Here is a 20,116-nt window from a genome sequence, read left to right as displayed (position 1 = left end):
ACAATTTCCGTATACACGCAATTTATGTGTATGGAATTTGCGCATATACGATGCAGATACATAAACGACGTGCATATACGGAAGATATGTGCATACAGGAAAGTTAGGGATATACGAAAGATATGCGCATATCTTTCGTATATGCCTAATTTCCGTATATGCGCATATTTTCCGCATATGCACAATTTCCGTATATGCACAATTCCTGTATATGGAATTTGCGCGTATAAGATACAGATACATAAACGAAGATATGTACAAATTCCATATACAGAAATTGCGCATATACGGAAACTGTGCATATACGGAAGATGTGCGCATATACGGAAACTGGGCATATATGTAAGATATGCGCATGTCTTCCGTATATCCCTAACTTTCCTGTATGTGCATATCTTTCATATATGCACGTCGTTCATGTATCTGCATCGTAGATGCGCAAATTCTATATACAGAAATTGCGCACATACAGGAACTGCGCATATACGGAAGATATGTGCATTTATTCCGTATATCACTAACTTTACTGTATGTGCATATCTTCCATATATGCACGTCATTCTTGTACCTGCATCATAGATGTGCAAATTCCATATACAGAAATTGTGCATATATGGAAGCTGTGCATATACGGAAGATATGCGCATATACGGAAATTGGGCATATACGGAAGATATGCGCATATCTTCCGTATATCTCTAACTTTTCTAACTGTGCATATCTTCTATATATGCACGTCGTTTATGCTTCTGCATCATATATGCGCAAATTCAATATATAGAAATTGCGCATATACTGAAACTGTGCATATATGGAAGATATGTGCATATAAGGAAATTGCGCATATTCGGAAGATATGCGGATGTCTTCTGTATATCCCTAACCTTCCTGTATGTGCATATCTTCCGTATATGCACGTCGTTCATATATCTACATCGTACATATGAAAATTTCATATACGGAAATTACGCATATACAGAAACTGTGCATATACGGAAAATATGCGCATATATGGAAATTGGGCATATACGAAAGATATGCGCATATTTTCCGTATATCCCTAACTTTCCTGTATGTGCATATATTTCATATATACATGTCGTTTATGTATCTGCATCATATATGCGCAAATTCAATATACAAAATTTGTGCATATACAGAAACTGTGCATATACGGAAGATATGCGCATATATGGAAATTGTGCATATACGAAAGATATGCGCATGTCTTCTATATATCCCTAACTTCCCTGTATGTGCATATCTTCCTTATATGCACGTCATTCATGTATCTTCATCGTAGATGTGCAAATTTCATATACAGAAATTGCGCATATACGGAAACTGTGCACATACGGAAGATATGCGCATATACATATGCGCATATCTTCCGTATATCCCTAACTTTCCTGTATGTACATATATTCCGTATATACACGTTTTTTATGTATCTGCATCGTATATGCACAAATTCCATATACAGAAATTGCGCATATACGGAAACTGTGCATATACGGAAGATGTGCGCATATACGGAAACTGGGTATATACGGAAGATATGCGCATGTCTTCCATATATCCCTAACTTTCCTGTATGTGCACATCTTCTGTATATGCACGCCGCTCATGTATCTGCATCGCAGATGTGCAAATTCTATATACAAAAATTGTGCATATACGGAAACTGTGCATATACGGAAGATATGCGCATATACGGAAGATATGCGCATATCTTCCGTATATCCTTAACTTTCCTGTATGTGCATATCTTCTGTATATGCACGTCGTTTATGTATCTGCATCGTATATGAGAAATTCAATATATAGAAATTGCACATATAAGGAAAGTGTGCATATACGGAATATATGCGCATATACGGAAATTACGCATATATGGAAGATATGCGCATATCCTTCGTATATCCCTAACTTTCCTGTATGTGGATATCTTTCGTATATGCATGTCGTTTCTGTATTTTCATCGTATATGCGCAAATTTCATATACTGAAATTGTGCATATATGGAAACTGTGCATATACGGAAATTTGCGCATATACGGAAAATTTGCGCATATACGGAAACTGGGCCTCTTCCGTATATCCCTAACTTTTCTGTATGTGCATATCTTCCGTATATGCACGTCGTTCATGTATCTGCATCACAGATGCAAAAATTCCATATATAGAAATTGTGCATATACGGAAACTATGCATATATGGAAGACATGCGCATATCTGCCGTATATTCCCAATTTCCGTATATGTGCAATTTCTGTATATGGAATTTTCAAATCTGCGATGCAGATAACGACGTGGATATATAAAAGATATGCACATATAGGAAATTGTGCATATACGGTAGACATGCGCATATCTTCCATATATGCGCAATTTCCGTATATGCGCAGATATTCTGTATATGCAGAGTTTCCGTATATGCACAATTTATGTATATTGAATTTGCGCATATACGATGCAGATACATGAACGACGTGCGTTTACGGAAGATATGCGCATATCTTCTGCATATCTTCCGTATATCCCTAACTTTCCTTTATGTGCATATCTTCCGTATATGCGCAATTTCTGTATATGCGCATATCTTCTGTATATGCACAATTTCCGTATATGCGCAATTTCAGTATATGGAATTTGCGCATTTACGATGCAGATACATGAACGACACGCATATATGGAAAATATACACATACAAGAAAGTTAGGAATATATGGAAGACATGCGCATATCTTCTGTATATGCCCAGTTTCCGTATATGCGCACATCTTTCGTATATGCACAGTTTCCGTATATGCGCAATTTCTATATATGAAATTTGTACACATACGATGCAGATACATAAACGACGTGCATATACGGAAGATATGCTCATAGAAAAAAGTTAGGGATATACAGAAGATATGCGCATATCTTCCGTATATGTGCAATTTATGTATATGCGCATATCTTCTGTATATACACAGTTTCTGTATATGCGCAATTTCTGTATATGGAATTTGCACATCTACGATGCAGATACATGAACGACATGCATATACGGAATATATGCACATACAAGAAAGTTAGGGATATACGGAAGACATGTGCATATCTTCCGTACATGCGCAATTTCTGTATATTGAAATTGCGCATGTACGATGCAGACACATAAACGAAGATATGTACAAATTCAATATATAGAAATTGCGCATATACGAAACTGTGCATATACAGAAGATGTTCATATATACGGAAGATATGCGCATGTCTTCCGTATATCCCTAACTTTCCTGTATGTGCATATCTTCCGTATATGCACCTCGTTAATGTATCTGCAGCATATACGTACAAATTCAATATACAAAAATTGCACATATCTTCCGTATATGCACAGTTTCTGTATATGCGCAATTGCTGTATATGAAATTTTCCCATCTGCGATGCAGATACATGAACGACGCGCATATACGGAAGATATGCACATACATGAAAGTTAGGGATATACGAAAGACATGCGCATATCTTCCGTATATGCCCAGTTTTCTGTATATGCCCACATCTTCCGTATATGCACAATTTCTGTATATTGAATTTGCGCATATATGATGCAGATACATAAACGAAGATATGTACAAATTCAATATACAGAAATTGCGCATATATGGAAACTGTGCATATACGGAAGATGTGCTCATATACAGAAACTTAGCATATACGGAAGATATCCGCAAATATTCCATATATCCCTAACTTACCTGTATGTGCTCATCTTCCATATATGCACGTCGTTCATGTATCTCCATCGCAGATGCGTAAATTTCATATACAGAAATTGCGCATATACGGAAACTGTGCATATACCGAAGATATGCGCATCTTCCGTATATGCACAATTTCCGTATATGCGCAATTTCTGTATATGGAATTTGCACATCTACGATGTAGATACATGAACGACGTGCATATACCGAAGATGTGCACATACAGGAAATTTAGGGATATATGGAAGATATGCGCATATCTTGCGTATATGCCCAGTTTCCGTATATCTGCACATATTTCGTATATGCACAGTTTCCGTATATGCGCAATTTCTGTATATTGAATTTGTACATATCTTCGTTTATGTATCTGCATCATATATGCGCAAATTCAATATACAGAAATTGCGCATATACGGAAACTGTGCATATGCGGAAGATGTGCGCATATACAGGAACTGGGCATATACGGAAGATATGCGCATGTCTTCCGTATATCCCTAACTTTCTTGTATGTGCATATCTTCCGTATATGCACGCCATTCATTTATTTTCATCACAGATGCCCAAATTCCATATAAAGAAATTGCGCATATACGGAAACTGTGCATATACAGAAGATATGCACGCATATACAGAAAATATTTGTATATCTTCCGCATATGCACAGTTTCAGTATATGCGCAATTTCTATATATTAAATTTGCGCGTATACGATGCAGATACATGAACGACATGCATATAAGGAAGATATGCACATACAGGAAAGTTAGGGATATATGGAAAACATGCGCATATCTTCCGTATATGCCTAGTTTCCGTATATGCGCACATCTTCCGTATATGCACAGTTTCTGTATATGCGCAATTTCTGTATATTGAATTTGTACATATCTTCGTTTATGTATATGCATCATATATGTGGAAATTCAATATACAAAAATTGCGCATATACGAAAGATATGCGCATGTCTTCCGTATATCTATAACTTTCCTGTATGTGCATATCTTTCATATATGCACGTCGTTCATGTATTTGTATCGTAAATACGCAAATTTCATATACAGAAATTGCGCATATACGGAAACTGTGCATATATGGAAGATATGTGCATATATGAAAATTGGGCATATAAGGAAGATATGCGCATATCTTCCGTATATCCCTTAATTTCCTGTATTTGCATATCTTCTATATATGCACGTCGTTTATGTATCTGCATCATATATGTGCAAATTCCATATACAGAAATTGCGCATATACGGAAACTGTGCATATACGGAAGATGTGGGCATATACGGAAACTGAACATATACGAAAGATATGCGCATGTCTTCCGTATATCCCTAACATTTCTGTATGTGCATATCTTCTATATATGCACGTTGTTCATGTATCTGCATCGGCGATGCGCAAATTCCATATACAGAAATTATGTATATATGGAAACTGTGCATATACGGAAGATATGTGCATATCTTTCGTATATTCCTAACTTTCTTGTATGTGTATATATTTCATATATGCATGTCGTTCATGTATTTGCATCGTATATGCGCAAATTCAATATACAGAAATTGTGTATATACGGAAATAGTGCATATACGGAAGATCTGCGCATATACGGAAATTGCGCATATAGAGAAGTTATGCGCATGTTTTCTGTATATCCCTAATTTTCCTCTATGTGCATATCTTCTGTATATCCACGTCGTTCATGTATCTGCATCGCAGATGCGCAAATTCCATATACAGAAATTGTGCATATACAGAAATTGGGCATATACAGAAGATATAGGCATATCATCCATATATGCACAGTTTCCGTATATACGCAATTTCTGTATAAGGAATTTGCGCATCTACTATGCAGATACATGAACGACGTGCATATACGGAAGATATGCACATACAAGAAAGTTAGGGATATACAGAAGACATGCGCATATCTTCCGTATATGCCCAGTTTCCGTATATGCGCATATCTTCCATATATGCACAGTTTCCGTATATGCGCAATTTCTATATATGGAATTTGCGCATATATGATGAAGATACATAAACAACATTCATATACGGAACATATGAACATACAGGAAAATTAGGGATATATGGAAGATATGCACATACAGGAAAATTAGGGATATACGGAAGATATGTGCATATCTTTCGTATATGCCCAATTTCTGTATATGCGCATATCTTCCCTATATGCACACTTTCTGTATATGAAATTTGTGCATTTACGAGGCAGATACATGAACGATGTGCATATATGGAAGATATGCACATACAGGAAAGTTAGGGATATACGGAAGATATGCGCATATCTTCCATATATGCGCATATCTTCCGTATATGGACAGTTTCTGTATATGCGCAATTTCTGTATATTGAATTTGCGCATATGCAGATACATAAACAACGTGCATATACGAAAGATATGCACATCTGGAAAGTTAGGGATATACGAAATATATGCACATATCTTTCGTATATGCCCAATTTCCGTATAGGCGCATATCTTCCGTATATGCACAGTTTCCGTATATGCGAAATTTCTTTATATAGAATTTGTGCATCTATGATGCAGATACATGAAAGGCGTGTAGATACAGAAGATAATCACATACAAGAAAGTTAGGGATATACGGAAGACATGCGCATATCTTCCCTATATGCGTCTATCTTTCGTATATGCGCATTTTCCGTATATGCACAATTTTTGTATATTGAATTTGCGCCTATACGATGCAGAAGCATAAACGATGTGCATATACAGAAGATATGTACATACAGGAAAGCTAGGGATATACGGAAGATATGTGCATATCTTCTGTATATGCCCAATTTCCGTATATGTGCATATCTTCCATATATACACAGTTTCCGTATATGCGCAATTTCTGTATATGGAATTTGCGCATCTACGATGTAAATACATGAACGACGTGCATATACAGAAGATATGCACATATAGGAAAGTTACGGATATACGGAAGATATGCGCATATCTTTCGTATATGCCCAGTTCTCGTATATGCGCACATCTTTCGTATATGCGCAGTTTTCGTATATGCGCAATTTCTGTATATAGAATTTGTGCATCTACGATGCAAATACATGAACGATGTGCATATACAGAAGATATGCACATACAGGAAAGTTAGGGATATACGAAAGACATGCGCACATCTTCCGTATATGCCCAGTTTCTGTATATGCGCACATCTTCCGTATATGCACAGTTTCCGTATATGCATAATTTCTGTATATGGAATTTGTACATATCTTCATTTATGTATCTGCATCTTATACGGGCAAATTCCATATACAGGAATTGTGCATATACGGAAATTGTGCATATATGGAAGATATGCACATATACAGAAATTAGGCATGTACAGAAGATATACGCATATTTTCCGTATATCCCTAACTTTCCTGTGTATACATATCTTCTGTATATTCACGTCGTTTATGTATCTGCATCATATATGCGCAAATTCCATATGCAGAAATTGCGCATATATGGAAATTGTGCATATATGGAAGATATGTGCATAACTTCCATACATGCACAATTTTCATATATGTGCAATTCTGTATATGGACTGCCCTTTAACTCAAAAACCCTCTCCGACCTTTGGACAGGCATCAGAGAGATTTCAATTATCACCGAGAAATAAAAATCATCAAACAAGCACTGCCACATAATTTCGCCACACCAGAGACATCGAGTACCAGTGGTGTAGCAAACCCTAAGCAATAATGTGCATAATTCATAAAACAAGGAGAGTACCCCTTGAGATACAAATCCCCCACGCAAACAAAGACTAGAAAGAAATGTAAACAAGAAGTAGAACAAACCATCAAAAACCTGAGAAAGGAAGTTCCAGTGGAAACTGCAAATACAAACGTGGCTTAGAATGTAATTGAGAGAAAATTTAACTATAGAAAGATCACAAACATCACAAGAACCTCCACCTTCTATCACAACATATGATACTTAAGTCTTTAAATGAACACGAGATATAAAAATATGCAATCCATTTCTTCCAAAGATATAGAATTTTAGTCTAGTCCTATTGAACCCCAAATACAATATCGCGTCGGTTATTAAAATATTACGAATGCCTTTCCAGGCAAACATGAGGCCTCCTGTGTGGTGTCCACTAGTGTAGTACCATAATCAAATAGAGGATGTAAAGGGCAAGGAGAAATAGTAAAAATATACGTAAGATCTCTGGTACGAGGGACAAGAGCATTCCAGAGAGATGTGTGAGATGACTTGTCCTAGCACTAGAGACATGACCAAAAGGGGTGCCAGCCTATGTCTGTTATTCAACCCCCAATCTCTAACAATACATACAACCTAGAAATGTGGAAGACTCATAATATACTAATATCGATAAGCCGTGCTCATTCTCCTAAAATCCTTGTCTTCATATAAAAGTGATAAAAGATACATATACCTAGCATTTAGAGAATCATCCATTCAGAAACATTGATGATTAAACTTCTATGGACACCTCATAACTACTGTTAAATCTCTTGGAATGATTAATCCACTTTTCATTCGAGTCCCAGAAAGCCATGCAATCTATGATACTATGAAATCAAGATCCTTGAAAGCTCAAAGGCAGGTTATTACAAGGATACACATTACCAATGACAATGACTCCAAAACAATCTCATTCAATGTCCATAACAATCTGAAACTGCTACAATATACACATAATTTCTCAACCTCACACATGTTACACAACTTGATCCAACCTGCCTGACATTCTCCTGTCCTCCCATGAAATAATTATTTATATATTCAATATAAATTAAGTTTAATTCATATAATTGATTCATAAGCATAGAAATGTATCTTTGTTAGAGTTCTAATACAAGTTTACATAGTAATCCATAACTTTTGTGATCAGTTAATTAATTCATGATCAAATGAATGAGTGATCAACCACAAGGGAAGTTTTCATATATTGTGCAGGTTCATTATATAACTAAAATTTTGTTAGTTTTGCAACATCAATTAGATTTGTCTCCTTGTCTCCTCATCTTCCACAAATATTAACAATTTCTAATTTATTAGTGTTATGCACCCTAAACTTGTAAATAGATAATTATATCCATCTAACTTAATGCCAGAGTAATGCTTAAGAAAAATGCATATACTTAGTTAGTAGTTCTTCTCAAACTCATATTTTTGTGAAGGCTTATGCATGGCTTGTCATTTTTAATAAATATAGGCAATTCAATGTTCATTTATTGGGACACATTTTAATCATCTTGTATGAGGGCACTTATGTTGTTGACTTTTGTATAATGTGCTCAAAGATAAATATGTTTCTTTCTTAATATCTAGTGGTTGGCTTTGACCTAGGATCATAAAGATTGACTTCAATAATTTCAATGTCTTAATTATCATAACATTTATCTTCATAACAAAATAATGATCTTAACATCCAAATTCATACCATATAAATACATGCACGATAATGCACTGAGATTTTGCAAGCTTCACTTAATTCCCTTAATACATCTTTTTTGGTCTTGACCATGATATATTACAACTAACCTTAGACCTTTTTGCCTAAATATGTTTGTTCTACATAATATTTCATAGATTTAATAAATTTTTTAATTATGCATCATTTATGATTTCCTACTTAATTTGAACACTTGAAATTTTGAAAAGTCCATATTATGGACTTGAAGTTTTAACACTTACTATATGCATTATTTCCATGTTATTGGATCTAGCAATATTGGTTTTTGTTAATGTTATTAAAAATTAACAACATTACATATTTTTTCCAAGTTATTAATGATATAGATATTAATTTAATATAATTAAGTTTAACAAAATTATAAATCATTTTCTATGATTCATGTTATTTTTGTATGTTAATTGAGTTAATTTTCATGTTGTTAAACTTAATAAAAATATAAGCTTTTCTAAGATGTTTGTTATCTCTCAAATTGTACACGCATGAAAAAGCCCCATAACATAATGCATAATATGATATAAACCTTTTAGGAATATCACCCATTGTCACGACAACAACTTTTGTTCTCTCACTTTAGAACTTTAGATTAGCTCTCCTTTGACTCAAGGGAAGCTTAGTTAAAAGAGCAAAAGGTGGTGTTAAAGGAAGGTTTAGTTAAAAGAGTGTCATGTTAATGGTAGCCTCAGTGAATCTTTTTTATAGATATTTTAGGTTTTTATGGAAAAAGGGAAAATGGTGATGGGGGAAAATAAAGAATCGTGTCAATGTCTTTCTAGATTGATGGAGTCCAGCAAAATCAAATGACAAATAGGATCATGAAGAAAACTTTCTTAAGAAAACTATTTAATGCTTTGTTGATTACAACGAGAAGTTAGAACCTCTTGCCTAAGTTAACCCCTCAACTAATCAAGGAAAATCATGAAATCATGGCCCCATTAGAAGGGATCCCTCCAAAGAAAATCCCTACTACAGAAATTTGGAATATGGCCTAGCAATAAGAATTAAAACTATCACAAACTAATAAAGAAGAGGTGTAAGAAGAACCTTTGCACATCCTCTTTCCAAACGAAAAAAATATCTTTCAAATAGATCGACTTTGATAACTTTCTAGTAATCTTGAATAATCGCAATTATACATTTAATGATGTAGAAAAACAAACCAAGAAAAAACTACTTTGAAAAATATAAAAATAATAAAAAATTAGAATACCATCAACTCACAAAAAAAAATGACTCTATGTCACCACTCTACGGGCTCATCAAACTACAACTGATAATGATAAAGAAAAAACAAATGGTATAAAAAACCCTAAAGAGTTTACATTTATTTGTGCATTAATTTCTTGTTTTAACGTTTCTATCTTTATAGTGACTTATATAATGTTTCTATAATGTCTTTTTCTTTTGCATTCATACCATTAATGATTTCTGGAATAGTTTACCTAGCATTTTTTAATCCTTTTTTGTTACATTTTAAAATGTAAAAGTAGTTCTAATGTTTTCAAACCTCTCATTTATCAATAATCTTGTTATTTATTAGTAAATTTTTGGTGGTTGCAAAAATAATAAGATGTCCAGGAATTTATAAGAATTTATTCACTTTCTATATTGCAAATTCTATGGATGATTATTGTGAAGGACATTTGGGAAATAGAATGAATAATAAAATATATATATATATATATATATATATATATATATATATATATATATATATATATATATAGTGGTACGATGCACATCATTGCTCTTTTTATTTCTTGGATTTCCAGTTATGTTTTCTGTCTCGACCAGAGATGGTCATGCTAAAACCTTGACAACCCTGCTAACAATATGCACCCAGCTATATAACGATTATTTGACTATCTAAGCAGAGATATATAGTGTGGAATATCTGAACAGGAAGCATTGTATATATGTATCTACACTACACGCATATATATTGCTTGTATGGCATTACACAACCACAATGGCTAAGTCTACTTGTGCCAAACTCACGGTCACCTATCAGACACTTTTAGTGTCTTCTTAGAAATAAGCAACCTGCCTTCAGACCAGATGTCAACTTAGAAATTAGATCCTGAGCAACCTGCCCCAGACCAGCTATCAATTTACAAATAAGCAACCTGCCCTCAGACTAGCCATAAGATTATGGCAAGTTCCATGAGCTAAGATGGCTCAATGGCATCCCGTAACAACAAGCAGATGTTGTTTATTCATATCATACATAATGGGTGCAGAGTATAATCGATGGTTGTCACTAAAAACCTCTATTTACCAAAGCTTACGCAATTTATGCATGCGAGTTTGTAAAAATTTGAAATTTTCATAGAACCTGCAACTTTGCTAGACACTGTGTTACCAATGTCAAGATTATTATATTAGGGATTACAAAGCACTATTTCTTCATGAAACAATCAATCCCCTTGCAATGGCTTTATTGGTCTCCAAATGAGTAGTCTCATAAACAGGAAGCTCTTTTTGGTACACACTCATGTTCATGTCGATTTCTGCCAAATTCTCCAGCTCAAACAAGTTAGAACTTGAACAACAGACATCTCCATCGTCTTCCTCCTCTTCTTCTTGTTTGTCAAGACCCTTAATTACCACAACTTCCATAACGCTCCTTGATTTTTGATACTTAGTAATTATGTCTTTTGTTGCTGCTGCATGCCAGTCCTCCTCAAGAATATGAAATTGCAATTCATTGCTGAGAAGTGAAAGCTTGTATGCATCTGTAGATGGATATGTATGTAGATTATTAACAGGATTCATCTTATGGAGATACTTGTCCCCATAGGGGTTAGAGTCCTCATCCAAAGTTCCACTTGTTGGATAGAAATTCACAGATCTTTGACTCATCCCACTACTGTTCTTGGATCCTTCTGATGTTTTACTCAAACATGGCCTAGATTGTACTGAAGAAGAAGATGAGTTAACAGAGGTGGGTCTTTTCTCAGAAGAATCATATGAATTGGAGTCACTTATAGACGAAAATAAAGAAAGCTTCAATTTCTTGGTACTACCAGCCATAAACAGTGAATTGAGAAAATTTGCAAGCTTCCTGCCTGGAGAAGTTGGCTTCTTGGGCTTCTTAGAATCCTTCCGAGCTTGAGAGTTTGACTTTAAATTAGCCTGATAATCTACAGGGATGAAAGGATTCTCTGTAGAACAAAAATCCCCATCTCTAATAGATGATTTTCCATGTAAATCTCGAGCACATTTTCCACCAATAGCCCATTTCCCTGCTATGTCTTCAAAACCCATATGATGTAAATTTCTTTCTATTTTAGTAGTAGCAATAGATGAAGTTTGTCTGCAGAGAGATTCTGCATCTGAAGAGAAATATGGGTAGCTGGAGATGGAATCACTTGTATATGTTTTTCTTCTCTATATGTGCATATATTCCATATATATGTGCCTCTTCCGTATAGGTGCATATACAAAAGATATGCACATATACAAAAGTTGTGCATATATGGAAGATATGCAATACATAAGATGCACATATAGAAAATTTATGTGACTTCCGTATATGCACATCTTTCGTACATGCACAAGTTCTATATATGAACATATCTTACGTATACCCATAGACATTTTGACAATAGTATTGAACCTTGTTGCTAATGGGCTCTCTTCTCTTGAAAGTGAGATGAAGTTATTTGCATAGTGAAATGCCTCCGAGGAGGCTTGCTAGTGATTAGTTTTTGAGAGCAAGATATGCCTATGAGGCTAAAGAAACCACTGGAAGCTTCTGGTTGATGAACCTATTTGATTTGGGAAGAATCACTCAGGTGCTTATGAGGAATCTTGAACCACCAGGAGGTGCCTTAGAACTCTGGTCCTTCAACAACGATGCCTAGGCAGCTCTCCCAATCAACAATAACAAATTTCTTAATGGTATTCTAATCCCTCTATTCTCCTTGGCACTAGTCCCACCTTGATGTTAGAGGTCGAGGTCTAGGTGGGCTTGGAGGGCGGCCCCTTTAATGTTATGAATGTATAAAACATAATCAACATGTTTTTCTTCAATATGTTTTGTCTAGACAAAATAATACAACATGTTACAAATATTCATAATTGAACTAATACAACATGTTACAAATATTCATAATTGGTGAAATTACAAGCATACATATATGTGTTTATATAAATAACAAATTTGTAATTTGTAAAAGAGATCTTAATTTATATTTTGTTTTTCTTGCCATAAAATTATTAATGTAAAAATCCAATGATGAATGTTTCTCTTATAAATTTAACCAAAAATTAAGTTTTGAGCTACTAGATAGTTACCTTGAGAGATTATATTTTGACTTACGTCATAGTGAGCTCTACATGGTAAAAAATATAAATATTCATTATGTTAATAGTTTTAAATGTTGCACCAATTCTTTACATATAAGGTTTGGTTTTTTCGAATTTCATTATTTTAAAAATAAAAAACAATCAATTTTCTTTGTGAAATTAGCCTCACAACTGTATCCCTTGTCCACAATTTTTACGTATTTATTCCTCATTTAAATGGAAATATTGCAGCAATACAGACAATTATCTTATACTTTCTTCTTAAAAAATAGCATTTAAAAAGAATTCAAAATCCATATAATTATGGAAAAAATAATATATATGTGTACAATTTTCTACATTCCATCTTTAATATAGATTTAAAAAAAGGAAAGAAAATGATATATGTGTGTGTATATGTGTGTGTGCGCGTGTGTGTGTGTGTGAGAAAGAGGTGTCCATATCTAATATAATTAAATCTACACCTTACTTTAATTCATAGCTCAGTTGCCTTAAATACTAAGTAAATTATTTATTGATTATTTATAATAAGACATTAAAAAGAGAGAGTAGAAATTGGTTGTCTATGAGCTTCCAAGAAATAATCCACAACTATATTAGCTCAAGGGTGCTTTTTCAAAATCAAGTCATTACAACAATATTCATCAAACTAACAATAATAATAGTTCTAGTGAAGCATGTAAGATAATCCCAATTGAATATTTATTTCTAATAAAATATTAAAATATATAACATAATTATTATAGGTATTCATGAAATATATCCATTAATTATCATTTCTTATTCCTTATTTTGAACATAATTAAAAATAACAAAATATCTCATTAATCTAAATACAATTTTAAACTATGCTTCTTATTTAAAAATAAATAAAAAACTTTAAATAATTTTTTACATTAATTTTAATTCTTTATATTAAATGTAATTAAAAATAAAAATAACTAAATAACTCTTAACCTCAATACAATTTTATACCACGTTATTATTTGAAAAAAAAAGGAAAAATATAGCCAAAAATTTCATTTAACAAGAAAATAGAATAACTTAATTTTATACCATGTTTTTATCTCAAAAAAAAGAAAGGAATAAGATGACTAGAAATTTCATTTAACAAGAAAATGGAATGACTTTTCCAAATCGGTTGCGTTAAATCCCTTTGTATATTATAATTCCTTTTTAAATGAGAAAGGGAAAAGGACAGGCATAGAGAATAATTTTTCAAAAATCACAAATTGGAAAGAGAATAATTTTTCAAAAATCACAAATTGGAAATGACTTAAAACGCGTTGACACTTTGTTTTTTCTAAATCAGAATATGTATTAATAATCATTGTAGACTTCAAATCTGAAATCACAAATTGGGCAAAATGGAAATGACTTGGAAATGTGTATACCCTTTTCTTTTTCTAATTTAAAATATATATAATAATCATGGTATACATTAACTCGACCCTCGGGATATCCCTAATTTCTAAAGGGAACGATCTTCCTCACGCTACGGCTTAAAATGACGTAGAAGAATGAAACGAGATGTGTCCACTCTTTTCCGTGAGGTTAGAAGATGCTCACTTCAAATTAAAAATCTTCTTAACATTCTCCCTCGTCAATTAAGATTGAAAGCTTTCAGAAATTCAATTGTCCATCCATTATTCATTCCAAACGTGAAACCATCTGAAAGCTTTAAATTTTAAAATGAAATGAAATTAAAGGTGAATTCAAAATTAAAATTGAGAGCTTTTTAAAAATTAAATTTGTTGCCTCTTATTCCAAACATGAAATCAGAAAATACATAGAAAATTTGCAATGTTATTCATTGAAAGACCAAAATAATATAAATAATTACTGACTTGATCTGCTTTGTGATTTGTGTGTTAGACGTTATTTTCCAAAGCCTCCACAAAGGCAATGGGAATTGGTTCTAAATAGTGATTGTGATTGCTTTCTCTGGTCAACGAGGACGTCTTTATCTACAACTAATTCCTACTCAAATTTAATTTATACACAAATCTCATTGTAAATATTACTCCTAATTTATAAATTGAATAACTTTTCAAAATCAATATCTCTCACGCTCAGGATCAAAACGATTTTAAAAAGAAGAAAAAACAAAACTAGATGTGCCCACTGCTAGATGCTAACTTCAAATTAAAAAGCTTCTTAACTTTATTGGTGTGGGTATCGATAAAGTAATGCAACAGATCATGGATCGCATAGACATTGCAGTTCGCTGCAGGAAAAAATTGGTGCCTCTAAAAGATGTAGTAATGAAAATAAAGCCTATTGTTAAGTAGATCTAGAGAGACCGCCAGGCAACAAAGAGGAACAGGAATGATAAGGGTTCCGCTATGAGTATATGGCTTAAATATTTGAATGCCCTTCTCCAAGAAGCATCATAGGTGGCACGATGTAGCACAAAACCAATCATGTGTAATGTTATAAAACCAGCTTGAAGATCTATGGTTTGATGACGTCGCACAATACCAATAATGTGTAACTTTATCAAACCAGCAGGAAGATCTATTATTTGATTTTACACATCAAAGAGCATCTCAAATTGTCTCCTTTGGTTGAGTTTGTCCAACTTCCAGAGCTATTAGAGTGTTAGGCCCCTATACTACTAGTGTAACCCCTTATTGTTATTAGTACAACCCACTTATTATATTGATGTACCCATGTAGTGCCCATATTGTTACTCTTGTGCCCCATAGAAGCCCACTATTGTTATTATTGTGCCCTTACATTATTATTGTTATGTCGGCTCTGATTATGTTATGACCCCTTAGACTCCTATATATAGAAAGGAGGTATTTTCATTTGTATCATCCAAGAATTGTTCATTTATGTAATGTAAAGGAGGTTGCCCCCTCGAAGAGGCTGAATTCTAAGGCGTTGATCTATCTTTTCTATCTTTTCTTGAGCTGGTTTCATAACATTTGGTATCAGAGCTTTGGATTCTAGGGTTTCGCTGCTCCAAACAGGTCATCGTGGCATTTTCAATATAACCTTTTTTCTGTGACGTTTTAGAAGTCGCAAAAAAACCCATTTGAGAAGAAATCGCGCTGAACGTTGGGTCCGAATTTCAGATATTCTTGCGCGATATTTGTGGAGATATGATCTGAGGAAGTTGGTGTTTTTGCAGACTCCTGAATTACATTCAAAACAGGTGACCTGGGGAAAATCGTCATAACCTTCTCTCTAGGGATCGGATTAAAGTTTCGTAAGAAGGTACAGAAAGACGACGGACTGTAGTTTTGTGTGGGTGTTTTTTAGATCCAAATGTCGAAACAGTGACTCGTGGCACGTCGTACAAGTTCGCTCTACTGAACTAGTCTATAATCAAGTCACTGTGGGAGATTTCGCATAACTCTTCCTTGGAGAATCCAATTTGGATCAGACTAGTGGCATTGGAAAGAGGACACAGAGGGATACTATAGCTCAAAATTTTAGAACTTAAAGATCCAAAAGTACAGAATTACAGTCGTTTGAAGGTCGAGCTCCTAAAATCAAGAAAAAGCAAGATGAGGAAGTTTTATGGCAAGGATCCGGTAAATTGGATACTTCAGATGGAGCAATATTTTGATCTAAATGGTGTACAACTGTTACAAAAGGTATGTATTGCATCTTCATATTTAGAACCAGATCAATTTTTATGGTACGAAGGGCTTTGTTCTCGTAAAAAACTTGTTACGTGGTCAATTTTCACGGAAGAAATGATAACACATTATGAGGATACAAAGAGCAACACCTTCTTTAGAGAAACACCACAACAATTGGAAAGAGTAAAAGGGCTTTGTGACATAGTGGAAAGCAAAATTATAGAAACCATGAAGCGTACCCCTCACAACTATAAAGATGGAAGTGTTGTTTCTCCTAGCCTTCCACAACCTACAAGGGTTACACCACAACAATTGGAAGAAAAAAGAGAAAAAGGGCTTTGTTACAATTGTGATAGGAAATGCACTAAAGGTCATAAGTGTGCTGAGAAGAAATTGTTTTACATAGAATATGAAGAGGAGGAAGAAAAGGATCAAGAAACATCAAAAGAAGAAGATATACGCCAGGACCCCATCCCAGAGAAAGAAGAAATGAATCAGAACATATCTTGTAAACTAATGGCAAGAATGACCACTCCTCAAACTCTCAAGATAGAAGGACATATCAAGAAGAAAAAGGTGAAAGAAGTGAAAGATCACATCAAGAAAGAAGAAATGAATCCAACCATATCTTGTAATTCACTGGTCGGAATTACCACTCCTCAAACTATCAAGATAGAAGGACATATCAAGAAGAAAAATGTTCAAGAAGTGAAAAGTCACATCGAGCGCCAAGAAATGAATCTGACCATATCTTGTAAAGGATTGGAAGAAATTACCACGCCTAAAACTTTAAAGATAGAAGGACATGTCAAGAAGAAAAAGGTTCAAGCAGTGAAAGATCACATCGAGCATCAACAAAAAGTTCTCCAACTTTTAAAGGATAACGCCACCTCGGTGCAAAATCAAATGAAACAACAAGTAGATCAACATCATAGTGAAAAATGTTTTGATGTAGGCGATTGGGTATTTTTACTGCTACATCTAAAGCAATATATTTATGAGAAGGAAATGTTAGCAATACTACATGCACTTAAAAAATGGCGACCTTACCGAATGGGAAGACTCTTCAAGGATGAGGATGTGGAAGCATTGTTTTGTGCTATTTCTATTATCCAGTCAGATTGGATAAACAAAGCAAGGGATGAATGGAAGAAGGACAAAGAAGTATGGCCACTTATTCAAAAGTTGCAAAAGATCCCAATTCAAACAATATTGCAAGAAATTGAAGAGGAAGGAAAAATCATATTGGAACCTGGAGCAGTCACAGAAAAAAGAACCCGACAGCTACGAAATCGATCAATTTCAGAGTACCTCATCAAGTGGAAGAACCTACCTGCTGAATATTCCACATGGGAGGACAAGAATTTTATACAGAAGCATCAAGAACTACTCAAGCGTTGAGGACAACGCTTTTTGAAGGAGAGGGGCATGTTAGGCCCCTATACTACTAGTGTAACCCCTTATTGTTATTAGTACAACCCACTTATTATATTGATGTACCCATGTAGTGCCCATATTGTTACTCGTGTGCCCCATAGAAGCCCACTATTGTTATTATTGTGCCCTTACATTATTATTTTTATGTCGGCTCTGATTATGTTATGACCCCTTAGACTCCTATATATAGAAAGGAGGTATTTTCATTTGTATCATCCAAGAATTGTTCATTTATGTAATGTAAAGGAGGTTTCCCCCTCGAAGAGGCTGAATTGTAAGGCGTTGATCTATCTTTTCTATCTTTTCTTGAGTTGGTTTCATAACATAGAGGAACAAACTCAGAACCTCCAACATGAATTTCAACAAATTAAGGAAACATTAGAAGCACAACCTTCGTTCTGCAAGCAGTTCCCAGGGCGGTCCTGCTCTAACCGGCTGCGCAGAGATGAAGCGTATCGAGGAACCTTTTATAGTGGGATAACAGGAAGCCTTTTCATTTCTTGAATATTTGGTTATGGAATATGCGGAGGCTAAGAATATTGGCGTGCTTGGCAAGGGTTGATTTCAGCACCACGTTGGCATCCACAATAAATAAACTATTGGTAATATCAAGCTGCACAGTGTCCTCTGCAACAATGGCGGTATAATCCAAATAACAACCTATGCTCCTCATCTGAGTCAATCCACCTAGCTTTAGTTTGATTCCAACTCCTCTGAAGCTTGTGGCCTTGTTATAATAGTGAACTCCTGTGAGGATATTGGCTTGACCTGTCACTGCAATCCCCACAGCAACCGAAAAGATGACAATGTCCGTTACAGCGTTGTCGTTGCCCATGAGGCTTATGCCCACGCCGCTGAATTTCTTCTCGTCGGGCTTCCGCCGGCTGTAATGCGCTGCCCCAGGGAGAAATTCCTGATATATGTCTCGTGCCCGCCCTGAACCATGATGCCAGACGACTTGAAATGCGAGATATAGCAATTATCGATGTTCAAATTTTGAATTTGGGCGGGGCGGGTTCACCAGTGCAAACTTCGAATTTGGCGGGGCGGATTCACCAGTTCAAATTTCGAATTTGAATTTGAATTGTTCAGTTAACATGGAGTAACATGCTTGCTCAGCGCGTCACATCTCAGATGCCCCGTCCAGATGCATAGCATAGCATGGTATGGTTTTATGTATTGTACATGGCGGTTATCCATGGTATGGTTTACCGGAAAGCGCTTGTCCAAAAATATTCAGGTGTGTCAGCGTGATTGTACTACCGTCTATGCCCACAGAATAACAATAATGTAAGGGAGCATTTATGTAACGTGTTAGTGTAAGGACATAGCATTTATAATGCTATAGAGTTGGAAATAGGAACTGCCGCGATGCATGGATGCACATATTTAATTCCTCCTTCCTTGGCAATTCATTCCATTACGATTGATGCCAATCATCTTGTCCGCTGTCAGACAGATGTGATGAAAGAGCTTTGTCACGCCATCAGACAG

General features: G+C 34.8%; 1 protein-coding gene and 1 pseudogene across 1 annotated transcript; both read right to left on the bottom strand.

Annotated features, from left to right (window-relative positions):
• Window positions 1–11,684: 11,684 nt before the first annotated feature.
• Window positions 11,685–12,545, bottom strand: LOC149202903 (protein BIG GRAIN 1-like B). The gene has a single exon (XM_089401723.1). It carries the CDS (start codon window positions 12,543–12,545, stop codon window positions 11,685–11,687), a length of 861 nt encoding a protein of 286 aa, XP_089257849.1.
• A 6,570-nt stretch (window positions 12,546–19,115) lies between these two features.
• On the bottom strand, window positions 19,116–19,567 carry LOC149202902 (polygalacturonase QRT3 pseudogene; annotated as a pseudogene).
• Between the last annotated feature and the right edge of the window lie 549 nt (window positions 19,568–20,116).

Source organism: Pinus tabuliformis, chromosome 2_1, assembly GCF_031772625.1.
Source record: "Pinus tabuliformis cultivar Carrire ecotype Pingquan chromosome 2_1, CPIR1, whole genome shotgun sequence".
Lineage (NCBI taxonomy): Eukaryota > Viridiplantae > Streptophyta > Pinopsida > Pinales > Pinaceae > Pinus > Pinus tabuliformis.
This window is presented reverse-complemented; position numbering and strand designations above follow the sequence as displayed.